This window comes from Leptonotus elevatus, chromosome 13 (assembly GCF_054856555.1).
Source record: "Leptonotus elevatus isolate MCC_2025b chromosome 13, RoL_Lele_1.0, whole genome shotgun sequence".
Taxonomy (NCBI): domain Eukaryota; kingdom Metazoa; phylum Chordata; class Actinopteri; order Syngnathiformes; family Syngnathidae; genus Leptonotus; species Leptonotus elevatus.
In genome coordinates this window covers 9,193,277-9,206,088 of record NC_141251.1, presented here as the reverse complement: position 1 = coordinate 9,206,088, position 12,812 = coordinate 9,193,277, and the positions used below count along the sequence as shown (strand labels likewise).

Here is a 12,812-nt window from a genome sequence, read left to right as displayed (position 1 = left end):
GTATTTAATTATAATTCTACACCATTTTCTGCTACTCCACTACCCCCCCCCCCCGTAAACATAATAATATTAGCTACAGGTGGCAATACAGCTAAGCTCAAGTAGCTATATTTCATTATGACCAAGTATGTCAGAGAAGTCTGTTCCACAAATCGGATTGGAAAACAACATGGTTTGCTTGATTGATAAAGGTGTTAATGTACATTTAGTATTGTTGCAGTTTACACTTTACATACGCTATAAGTTTAAGAAGAAGGAAAAAAAATCATAGCAAACTGACCAAATTTATAGATTCATTTTCTCCGTAATTTCCTGTTTAAAGATACCCACCCACCAGATGAAAATAAGTGGCATGACGCATTTTGGTTTTGACAATATACGATTGTTGATATATATAATGTTCTACTGTTGGTCTGGCTTTATGCTACTATCTAGCAGAGATAACGTTTTTAAAAATATTGATTACGATACATCTATTGCTCTTCACCCATTTCTGACATCGCTAAAGTAAATGTTCAAATCAAGATGATTTGAGGACTACGTACAAGGGAAAAAGTATTACTGGTTCCTCAACGATGTTTTTTAGAGACCGCCTATTTTGTAATGCATGTGAAAATATCAGAATACCAGAATATCTGTAGCGATACAATGCTCAGAGGAGATGACATTCAGTGTGTGTCACATGTTCAATTCAAGCCTGTGACATTTTGAGCACACATTCGAGCTTCATCTCAGTTAAGCTAAGAATTTCTTGCTCCGTGTTTGTTGACCTTAAAGCCAAGCAAAAAAAAATAAATGCCAACCAGAAAGCATACAGAAAGTTCCATTCACAAGTAGTGTTAGCGATATAGTAAAATGTGGAACGTGAACGTGTTTCACAGCCATGTTGAGAGTATGCGATTTCACACATAATCAATAAGTCTTTTGCTGCTTAGAAATGCACTCTTATTAGAAGCCCAGCAATCATGTTAGTTTAAGTAATCACTCTGAGAACTAAAGTCATTTTGAAACACTTCTTTTACGATAAGGTTTGAAGATGTATTTAAAAAAAAAAACAAAAAAAACTTTTGAGATTTGGCCACTGATTGTTGCATGATTGTTACACGTTTCTTCTACAAGGATGCATTCTTTGAAAGATCACGCCCCTCCCCCAAGCCTTCACTTTTAGCTATTAGATTAACTCATTCAGTGCCAATGACGACTATAGACGACAAAGATCCATTTTAACCGGGCCGACAGTGAATGAATTAATATGAAGAGATCATAGCTTCTATTTTGCATGTATAACTTAATTGTAGGCCAATGTCTGGAAGAATGGGAGTGTTGTACCTTGTGTTCCCCTCCAACTCTGCAATTACAGACAGTTCATGAGTGAGTTCTAATCTTATAATCATGCCACGAGGAAGACAATTATCATAATCAATTAATTCAACCCTTACCAGGGCTGTAAAATCATCAGTATACCCTATTTTAGTCAATGGAAGTCTGTATTTTAATATTCCACTCAGGTGTCAACATAAATCACCTCTTCAGTGAAAATGACATCAACTCCTGCCTTCAAGGTGCCTCAGTGTGTGAGGCAAAAAGGGGCCAATACCAAAATGAAATATGAACTTGGATTCATCTTTTTAGAAATAAAAGCAAAAATATTTCAATACACCAGTGAAATACTACTTTCCTAATGTTTTGATTTTATAATAGCTTAATATTTTCAGGATGGAAACTGTTTGATTATGGCATATTCTGCTCAAATGATTAAAGTACTGGTCTACGTTTATCACTTTTTTTTGCCTTTTTTTTGGGGGGGGGGGTCTTGTTTTGAGATATTAGAGATTAGGGATGCACGATAATATCGGTGGCCGATAATTATCGGCAATTATCGACCAATTTGTCATCTACAGATAAACCAGATAATAAAGAAATTTTTGCATTTTTTAAACATGATTGTTTTGTTTTGGCAAACTCAAAATGAGTTACTGGTTTTCTTTGAAGCAGAGATATCAATAAAATTCAGCTTCATGGTGTTTTACACAATGTTTACATATATTTGTCCATGTTAGACTCCAAAGTATATTTCTATTCAAGTTTTCTTGCAAACAATTATCGACTTACTTATAGGTTATCGACATCAGCACTTTCTAAATTATTGGTTTATCGGTATCTGTTGAAAATAGCATTATCGTGCATCCCTACTAGAGATTGTCTCTTGTTGTGCACAAAGAAAGTAGCATAGCACATGCCAGAAAAGTTCTGATTATTTAGTTTGTAAATTGTTTTGGAATACCTCTTTTCTTTTAAGATTTTGTGATCACATGCAAATAGCCACCTTATTGTATTCAACCCCAAAAATTCAGGACTTGAATTTGATTTTAGAATGAAATCTATCGGTGTTTTTCATAGGTAAATGTATAAAAAACCATTTTCTTCCCTCTCTCAAGATACTCCAGATGGTCTCGGAAAAGGTGATCAAGTGGACATCTTTGGACCAATGGTCTCCAACCCTCTTCCCTCCTCCAACAAGACACAGCAGGCTAAGGTAATATACACAGACACACAATGTCTGTCATCGTCCGCTCATCAGTGCATTGGCTGCTGCTTTTGAAAGAATCTTCTGGGACCAATGAAGCAATGGCACACAAACACACCCTGGCATGGTCTAAAAACGCAACATCTCTTCAGTTATGTATGTCATACGAACATGCAGACACACCGCAAATGATACCGTATCAAAGCTAAGTGCCATACATTTGATATTCTCAAATAAAATCTGTCCTGTCCTTGAAAGGACTGTGGGGCCTATCTCACGAAGCCAATCCAGATCATGGGATAGCAATAATCAAGACGTCAAACATGCAACAACAACAACGAATGATATTTAGATTTATGGTAGTAAGTCAGTGTCACTGATGGCACAGTTCATTGTTGTATATCTGCAAATAAATTATTTTGTCATTAAAAGCCCTTTACTCAGGATTATTATTTTTTTTTTTGGAAGGTTCTGTTCTGCTTAACTAGTCATTTTCTCAGAAACAGCTGTGTTTGGTGAAACCAACCTCTATTCTGTAGTGCTGATGATTACTAAAAAAACAGGTATATGTCATTTTTTCCAGGTGAATGAAGAGAGAGTATTCTTTATTTTGAGAGAAATGGTATTTACATAGTCATAGAACACACTATTCTGTGTGGTCTTGGAGGATTAGTGAAAATGCTCTGAAAACGTCTGGCAGTTAATAAGTTCATTGAAGGTGGATGAATGCACTGTGCATGTGATGGACTCAAATTTGACATATACTTACAGAACCACGGCAGCATTGCTTTGGGATTTTGCAGACGGATTTTGCTTTATGGCAGTGATTATCCAGGTGCATGAAAAAAGGGGAAGCTGGAGCTTGCTGATTCTTGCAGCTATTAACTGGCATCTGGGAGTGCTTGCTTATCTGTGAATGTCAATTACTAAATTGTGATTACAGCCTTGTGGGAGGGAGAGGATTTGTGTTTCTTCTCTCGGTCCCTTGCGAACATATTTCCTGCGTGTCTTATGTGTGTGTAAGCCTTATCCTAATTTTAAATAGGTTAGTTCATTTTCTACAGCTTATCTTGTTCAAGGCCACGGGTAAGCTGCAGCCTTTCTCAACTGAGTTTGTGGGGTGAGTCGAATACACCTGATTGGTCGCCAGGAAATTACAGGGCATAGGTAGACAAACATCCATGGCGGCTCATATTCATCTTTGACCAAATTAAAGTCTTCAATTAACCTAACATTGTTGGCAGAAAACCACAGTGCCCAGTAAACCCATTTACAAAAATACGTAGATGGTGGATGGGGATGATAAATATTCAGCTGAAATTGAATGAACGACATGACATATGAATGAGATGCATTTACATATATCCTACCTAATGGTAATGGGAACAGAACTTGGCTACCAGCTAAAGTATATATTATCACTTTGAAGATCTCAGCAATTTTATGTGCACATTAAGTGGAAATGGTATTTGTGTCTGTGTGTATGAGTTTCAGTTCAAAACAGAAATTGGGACACTTATAGCACTCTAAAGGCACTTTTCCATTCCCGGTTCCAGAATGGCCCGGCCCCGCTTGGCCTGGCTTTCTTTGCTTCTCAATTACAACAGACACCAATCAATTGAGGCGGGATCAGCTGAACTGCGCTAACCTCCACTGCACATTTGGAGCGTGTGGGGTTCTGACGCAAATATCACAAGCAGCCGAGTCTCAACCACGAATTGTGCGGCGATTCAAAATATGAATCATGATTCCACGATGTCTCATATTATAGCCCATCAAATACACAGAAGCTTTTACACAGACGAAAAATGCATTTCTGGGTTTAAGCGAGAGAGAGAGAGACAGCCAGACGCCTGCCCGCCCGCCCCTGCCAAGACATGAAAATACAGTATACACAGTAAACATATATTGTGGTTTACAACAATACTTAGCCAAATTTACAATTTCATATGTTCTTGTGGATAAAAAAAAAAGTGTAGCTTGTGGTAAAAAAAAAAATCGCCGGGGCTATTCAATTGGATGAGAGTGAGACCCGCGTTTAAATATATTGCCTAGTTTTGTCTTTCTTGTAGACCGCATCGTCTTTCTGTTGCAACCTGTGTGTTTCTTAACCGACATTGTGCAGTGAACATTGCTTGTGATCGTTTTTATGACACGCTTCATGTGTTTAATCTACAGGTACATATAAATATGATTACAGTAATTTCTGGATGACAAGCCGCTACTTTTTTCACTTGCATTCGACCCTTCGGCTAATACAAAGGTGCGGCTTATCCATCAGATCACAAGGGGGCGCAAGAGCGTCAAACCAAGTGAGTCCAAATACAGTAGGAGAAACAGAACGAGAGCGAGACAATTTGAGCCCTCATTATGAAAAAGAAAGTAGCGGGAATCCGGTGCGGTAACATTAAAACACATGCGGCTTATAGTCGGGTGCGGCTTATATGTGTAACAAACTCGAGTATTCCCCAAATTTAGCTATAACTATTAAAATAGTAATTCGTGTCATGGAATTGTGTTGAAATGTCTTGACTGAGAAACAAAAGATTTGTGTAAAACTGATTCCTAATTTTCTGTCAGTGTCTAATAGGCAGGCACAAACTGTGGTTACTGCAGAGAGGAGGCGGCACATGGCAAATGAGAGGCAACATGGGGGAAATAACCTTTACACTTGTGCAAAAATTTTTGAAATGCCATAAGCAAAAATTTTCCAACATAATATTTCGCAAGGCAATTTTGTAGCTTCTGAATGATTTAATGTAAGGACAGACAATAGAGGCAGTCAGAAGAAGGGGTCATGCCATATCAACCACGGCAAAACAAACACAACTTCCAAATGTGCATTTCCTTGTGTATTTGTTATTTCAGTTCAGGGTGACAATTGGTGCAGTTTTTCAAGTGTGAGCAAGACCTGTTATCGGACCTGTAATCAAACATTTTTGTTTTTATTTATGTAATTGGTAATCTTGAAAGTAGTATAGTTATTATACAGAGTATTTTTCAACTCCTGCTGACAGTTTAATTTTGATTTCATTTCACACTTTGAGGAGTGGATTATGAATTAATTATTTACAGAAATGAATTTTGAAGGCAGCAGAGTATAAAATCAGCAAAATGTCAAACAATTGCCCCTAAACAAGGCAATCTGCTATTGATTCCGCCATTAATATTACATTTCTACTGCTGTTAAAAATGTCCTTGGCAAGGCTACACTAATTAAAACCATGAAACCGTAACAGCCACTTTGTTGCTGTAATAAATCGTAAGCGGAGCATTTCTCCTGGAAGTGTTGTTGTTGTTGTTGTCTCTAGCAGATAAATGACAAACATGAATTTGTGCAAAACTGATTTTCAGGCTTGAGAGCATACCAACTACCGCAAATACAAAAACAGGCAAGACTGCTCAGTAGTTTGTGAGCAAAGTGAACAAGAAGTAAATTGGCAGGTGACCTATTCAGGCGCTCAATTTCAGTGCTAAACAGGATTCAAAGTGTGAAGAAAAGTGGAGACACACTAGAAGCGAAAAAGAGGCACATGCAGTTAATTGCCGTTGATTGAAGAAATGGAACGGGGCACACAAGTGATGAAATGAACTGGTGACTGATGATTGATTCCCCTCCACTTTTCTGTCCTTTTCGAGTGTACTCGTTTCTTTGTTCAGATCTCTTTCGCTTTTACACATGCGCAAAAAACAATCTTACTGTGGCTTTTAAGACACAGATGGCCGAGCAGAGGGGGGAGTATACGGCTGTTTCAAGCAGTGATGGAAAACCATCCAGGAAAAAGGTTGGTGTGTGCATACGTGCATCCGCACATGTGCGCGTGTGCGACTAGCGAACAGCGAGGACAATGCTGTGAGAGATGCTAATTCACCGTACAGCACAGCATTGGTTGAAAAGAATGGAGCCTTGTTGTAGAGGCTTTTCGGTCGCACAATGTGCTGCTAGGAGCCCCCAACATATCACACGCTATGTGGGTGTGCATGTGCGTGTTGAAGAATGTCAAGTCAAAGGGAAATTCTCCTCTCGTTCACCCATGTAATATAAGATGTCTGATTAACACATATACACAGTGCACATCCTATACGGTCTTGATTCAGAAAAGTCGTTGTGTTAAGAGCTAGTAACATTTTGAACCCGACTGGGCCCCGTTCGGTTTTGTTCCCGTTCAAAAGTATCAGCAGGATTTCTCGTGTGCCCCAACAGCTTTCTTAAAGGAGGAATATTGTAGAGGTTTTGACTGTGGAGAATTCAAATCAGTTCACAGGCGTCTTTAGAAAAGGGGCACTGAAATGATTCAGTCAATATACACAAAGGATAAAGAAGGATCTTTACACATCACTATTCTGTTTTGAGGGGGTCGACCTGTCTCAAGAGAATAATAGTTGTTTGGTATGATACACACCTTAGATTATCATAGATTAAGAGGATTATTTATTTCTAATAAAACACCAACAATTGTTTGCTAGTGTAGGCTCAGTACATTTTTTCACAGTCTTCTAAAAGGGATACTTGACACATTGCGACATTTTCAACAACAATTAATGTGATAACTTTTTTAACAATTAATACCTTTAAAAATCATGGCTCAGTTTGCTAAACCAAATTTATAAAACTGGTGAGCCTTATTGGTCGTTACCGGTTTCCTCAGCGCAGGTGATGTCATCTTCAGTCGAAGTGGGGAAAATGTGTTTTTTTTAATAATGAAGTTATTCGCTCTGCATTTTAGTTTGCCTTCCAAGCTGGCAAATCTCACACATTTTCCTCACCAAAATCCTAATTAACTGTTATAATCCAAACTATGCATGCCAAACAGTCATTTGCCATATCTTAATTAAGATTGTCATTCCTCCAAGCAGTGTTTATTGCGGAACATGTTCCATCAGGCCTCAACCGCGCCATCCCCAAAGATGGCTTTGTCACACAATTTCAGAGCAAGATGATTTGCAATTTGAAAAATATTACTTCCAGGAAAGAATCGAGTTTAATTTGAAGTCTTCTAAATTTGTGAATTATCCTTAGAGCAAACGGGTTTCGCTCTGTTTTTGAGTTATGTTCTATTGCCTGACATGGAGTTCCTTCCGTTTACTCCTTAATTTAAGAGCAAGTATGTGCGGCATCTATTAATAGCATCGTGTGAATGGTGATTACCTGACGCACGTTACATTTTGTCTGTTTATAGCCTATTTATATGTCTATAGCCGATTCGTATCCATCTTTTTTAACCTTCTGCTCAGCATTATCCCAGCCTGTCCTCCTTTTGCTTCAAATTATATTTTTCTCCACCCTTCTCAACCTCTGCACTTTATTTTTTCCTCATCATTCTTGTGATCCCCTCACCATTGCCCTACTTGTCTCTCCCCAACAACCCCCCCCCCCGCCCTCCCCTTCCTTTCTTCCCCTCTCTCCTTCTCTTGTTTGTTTGGTGCTTCCTCCATCACGCCCAACACCCCCACCTCTCTTTCTCCCAAGTAAATGTTGCCCCCTCCCCAAATTTGCTTTCTCCCCATTCCTTTTTAACCCGTCTCCCCCGCTTCTGGTCAAAGAGAGTCAGCTGAGTGAGACAGATGAGCGCAGCACTGCCTGCTAAGTAGTTGAGCGCAACATACTTTCAAAGTGGTGTGTGTTTGTGTGTTTCTCAGTGGCCACTATTTCTCACAGTCTCCTCTTATGGTACCCATGAAGTCACTTCTGCTTCCCCTTTTACTTCACTCATGCGTGCACACGCACACACACAGCAGATCCTTTCAGATCATTTTAGACAGAATGTCTCATGTTTTTTTTTTATATTGTTCTAAAAAATGCAGCTCTTTATTACTATTATTTTCTTATCTTGTGGGGTTACTATTCAATTACAGTCATCCTCCTCAGAAAATGCACAGCTACCAACGCACTGGCCAGTCAATCCGGTTTTCATTGGAAAGGGATGAAAATGTGCAAGCCATGTACATTTTCTTGATGGAGAAATTCCATCCGTTTCTCTTCACTTCAACAGCCTGGTTCCAAGACAGCGCCTCAGCCACCAGATCCCTCCACCTCTTCATCTTCCTCCTCTACCTCCACCTGCACCACTACAAGGGCAGAGGAGAAAAAGCTCTTATCTAAAGACTCCATCCTGTCTCTGTACGCCACCAGCTCAGTGGGCAGTCAGCCACACAGCCAGCAACAGCCTGCTACTGGGCAAGGTAATATGCAAAACATGCGCACACACATTACTACAATCAAAATATTGGCTTTACAGTTTCATGCTTGACAGCGGTAATAATCAAATTTTGGAACGGTTACTTAATTAAGTAAGTAAGTTGCCAGCGGCAACCTCACCCGTCTCGTCACGCCGCCCATCATCCCCTCATCATACTTTCGTAGTAGGGATCTGCAAACTTTCCTGTCAAAAGAGCCATTTTAGGCCAAATAAATGACCAAAAATCAGTATGGAGCCACAAAACGTGAAGATTGTGATGAAGGAAACGTGTTAGTGTTAGTCCAATGTACTTAGAGCCCAAGTGCTAATTAGAGCTGCACAAAAATATGCAGCATCCAATACTTTGACATTTATTTTCTTCTACCTTTCCTCTTCCGTTTTTGGATTTGTTGGGGTAATTTTTTATATATTTTTAGACTTTTCTGACTTTCTGTTACATTTCTTATTGGCAATTTTATAGACATATTATGGTTGTATTCTACTGCTCTTCTTCTTCCTTTTTTGGACATTTTATGTTTATTTAAATTTTTTCTAAACATTTTTTGCGGCCTTTATTGCCAGACATCTTCTGACATTTTTGGCAATTTTGTGGACACTTTATGTTAATTTTCGGGAATTCTTCATTTGTTTTTGGATATTTTATAATTACTTTTTAAACATTTTCTATTCGGCTTTTTAAAAATTACATTTTCTGACTTCTTTTGTTATTGGGCATTTCCTAGTTACTTTTTGAACATGTTCTTTTCTGCTTACATTTTTTTTTAAATATTTTATTATTATTATTATTATCATTATTATTATTCCAACTTTTTTGGTAATTCCAAAAATGTTTTATTGTAATTTTCTGCCTTTCTTTTGTTTTTGGACATTTTAGGTTACCTTTTGAGCATTTTCTTTTCTGCTTTTATTATTTTTTTTATTAAATTCTCTGACATTTTTTTTCTTGGCAATTTCATGGACATTTTATGGTATGTTTCTACTTTTCGTCTTTCTTTTTAGAAATTTTATGGTCACTTTTTGGACATTTTTAGGTAATAATTTTTTTTTGATTATTATTATTATTATTATTATTTTTTTTTTTAATTATTATTTTTTTTTAGATCCACAGCCAGCCACAGCAGAGGGACTAAAGCCACATGTGGCTCCAGAGCTGCAGGTTGCAGACCCCCTGAACTAGACAGACTATTGTTGGATAAATTACAGTTTTGCGTACATCCAGCCCTGGAGCACAGGTGGGCAATCTCGGTCCTCGAGGGCCGGAGTCCTGCAGGTTTTGGAGGTTTCTCACTTCCAACACAAGCTGATTCCAATCAACAGGATCGTTATCAGGCTTATGCAGAGCTTGCTGATGAGCTGATTATTTATCTGTGTTGGAGAAGGGCAACATGCAAAACCTGCAGAATTTCTGCCCTCGATGCCCACCTCTGTTTTAGAGGGTCATCATCAGTTCTTCTGCATTCACTGTGCATTATGTTGAGCAGCTAGCCATTACTAGCTAATCAGCTCTTAACTTCCACCACAGCTGATAGCGATCTGTACCTTTCTTTGCATCATCTTGAGAAGTTTACCACACTTCAAGTTGCTTGCCTGCCTATTAGAACTTTATTGGAAACTTTCATCATGCTTTTGTTGGTTGTTAGCTGGTAGCCAATGCTAGCTACTCCTCCGCTAAAATGGCACGTCTAGCATGCTCAACTTTTTAATTACACCAAGAAGTTATTGATAAGCATCCTTGAGAATCTTGCATTTTATCTCACAAAAGCGAGTATACCGCTCACATTTCTGCTGATATTTAATTATATCATTTCATTGGGACAACACTGAAGAAATGACACCGAAAATATTGACACTTGGGCCATTTTCACTTTGGGGTGTACTCACTTTTGTTGCCAGGGGTTTAGTTATTAATGGCTTTATTTTCAGTTATTTTGAGGGTACAATAAATATCCTCACTTTTGTGAGATACTGTATATACAGTATAAGAATATCTGTAGTATAAATCATTGAGGTAGAGTTTTTGTAGAGTGTCATGTACTTTGTATCTGAGAGATGAATGCATGCATTGTTAGCCTAATGCACACACATACTTAAAGTGCCCACACACAAGAATCATAATAACAGTTCCTAGTGAAGGCGGATGAAAGGTCAGTGTGATGAAAAGCAGCCAGGTCCATTTTCTGCTGTCCAACTTAAGCAGAGAAGTGAAAGCAGACTCGCACTCCTTCCCTCCTTTTATTATTTGAAGGAAACAATTGAGTTGATTGTGTGGGTTCCTATTCGCGTGTGCACGCGCGTGAGAGTATTCTTAGCGTCAAGTGTGGGAAGCAACTGTGACATTCGTTTGTTGAGAGCAGCAGGCAGTAGATTTGCGTAGAATTTACATGTGTGCGTTGATTATCTTGCTGTGTGATTATATTGACTTATCTAGAGGATTAAAAATGAAAATAAGGATAAAAGGACATTCAGTTACCTCCGTTGTCTGCCTGGAATCTAAATAAACGTTGATGGAGATCAATGGGCTAATGTTCTCAATCACTGGGCTTGTGTGTGTGTGTTTTGTGCTATAGGAATACACACGGGCCAGCCTCAAAACAGCGCCATGATGGGAGGAGGGGCCATGATGTCAGGCATGACTCTACCTAACGGCAGCTACGTGGACATGCAGCAGAACATGCACGGCGCTCAGCAAGGACAATGGAGTGTGGGACAGGTAATACAGGACAATTACAATACTCTATTTACACTCACTGGTGATCCATTGAAATTAATTAGTCACATTCACACGCACGCACACACGCACATGCACATACACACCCACATACAAAATAAAAATTTATAAAAAAAAAAATAATAATACAAAAATAATAATAATACAAAAATTAAAAAAGAGCAATGATGATGACATGTCAAATCGGTAAAATTACCGAATGAACTGAGCTCTCCAGGGGAAAAAAAGAAAGAAAAAAAAAGAAAAAAAACACACAAAAAAAGAAATTAATTAGTCATTTTAATTCAGAAAGTAGCAAAATGGAATTCGACTGAAGACAAAATCTTCATATGAAGATCCATGTGAATATGCTTGCCAAGACTTTTAAACAGATTGCAAAACTACTGTTGATGTTGTTATTAGAGGTTCCATATACACTGCCGTACAAAAGTGCTGGAACAGGAATCAGTGGTGGCTAGTGGTGTTTTCCTGGGGCTATTTCCACATCTATTTGCTGAAAAATCCACCTGCATCTTATAAATATGATGATGACGCATCTCGACTGCCAAATTGAGATATTTGTATTTTGGGGAAGAGCTAACCTGGGTTGTTGATGAAAATTATGAACTACCTTTTCCTCTGTCAGGGTCTTTTTTTTTCTTCATTCTGTTGAACCACAATTCAAAAACAATGTATTTTTATTCAATTTTTATTGTAATTAAACACTCTTGTCCATATGACGCCGCCATAATAAACATAAACTGAAAGTTCCTTAGTGTTGCTTTAAATTCGTACATTTATAACTGTCAAAAATATAATAATAAACAGACATATCAAACATATTTGTATTTCCAAAAATCTGAAAGTACATTTCTCACTATGAATATGTATAGGTGTCTCTCCTTTCTCAATTGGGGCAATCTTCCAGGATCGCTGGAATAGCCATCAGCTGGGTGATACTTCCCTCTAATGGATCATCCGTGCAATGCATGTGTCAGATCATATACGTCAGGGTTTTAATGGGGGGAAAAAATATTATACTCATGAAATAGAGGGTTCAAAATGTCTTGTATTTATAATATGATACATTTGGCTTCATAGGGTTAAATCAAAACCAATTTTAATTTTGTATGTCCCTAATATAAACACACACACACACACACACACACACACACACACACACACACACACACACACACACACACACACACACACACACACACACACACACACACACACACACACACACACACACACACACACACACACACACACACACACACACACAGTATAGAGAGAGACAGACTGATAGACATATCTGGACAGTTGAGGTACAGCGACTGAAAGCCGGTGCACATTTGAGATCGCTTTGGCTCTT

At 38.3% G+C, this 12,812-nt stretch overlaps 1 protein-coding gene across 2 annotated transcripts in view; it reads left to right on the top strand.

Moving 5' to 3' along the window:
• The window catches only part of LOC147163724 (stromal membrane-associated protein 1-like), a 47,269-nt gene that overhangs the window by 31,145 nt on the left and 3,312 nt on the right, over positions 1-12,812 (top strand). For both annotated transcript variants that reach the window (XM_086093507.1, XM_086093506.1), the window contains 3 exons: positions 2,439-2,536; positions 8,521-8,710; positions 11,295-11,437. In XM_086093507.1, coding sequence (XP_085949633.1) covers positions 2,439-2,536; positions 8,521-8,710; positions 11,295-11,437 — 431 coding nt within the window. The remainder of the gene's footprint in view (positions 1-2,438; positions 2,537-8,520; positions 8,711-11,294; positions 11,438-12,812) is intronic.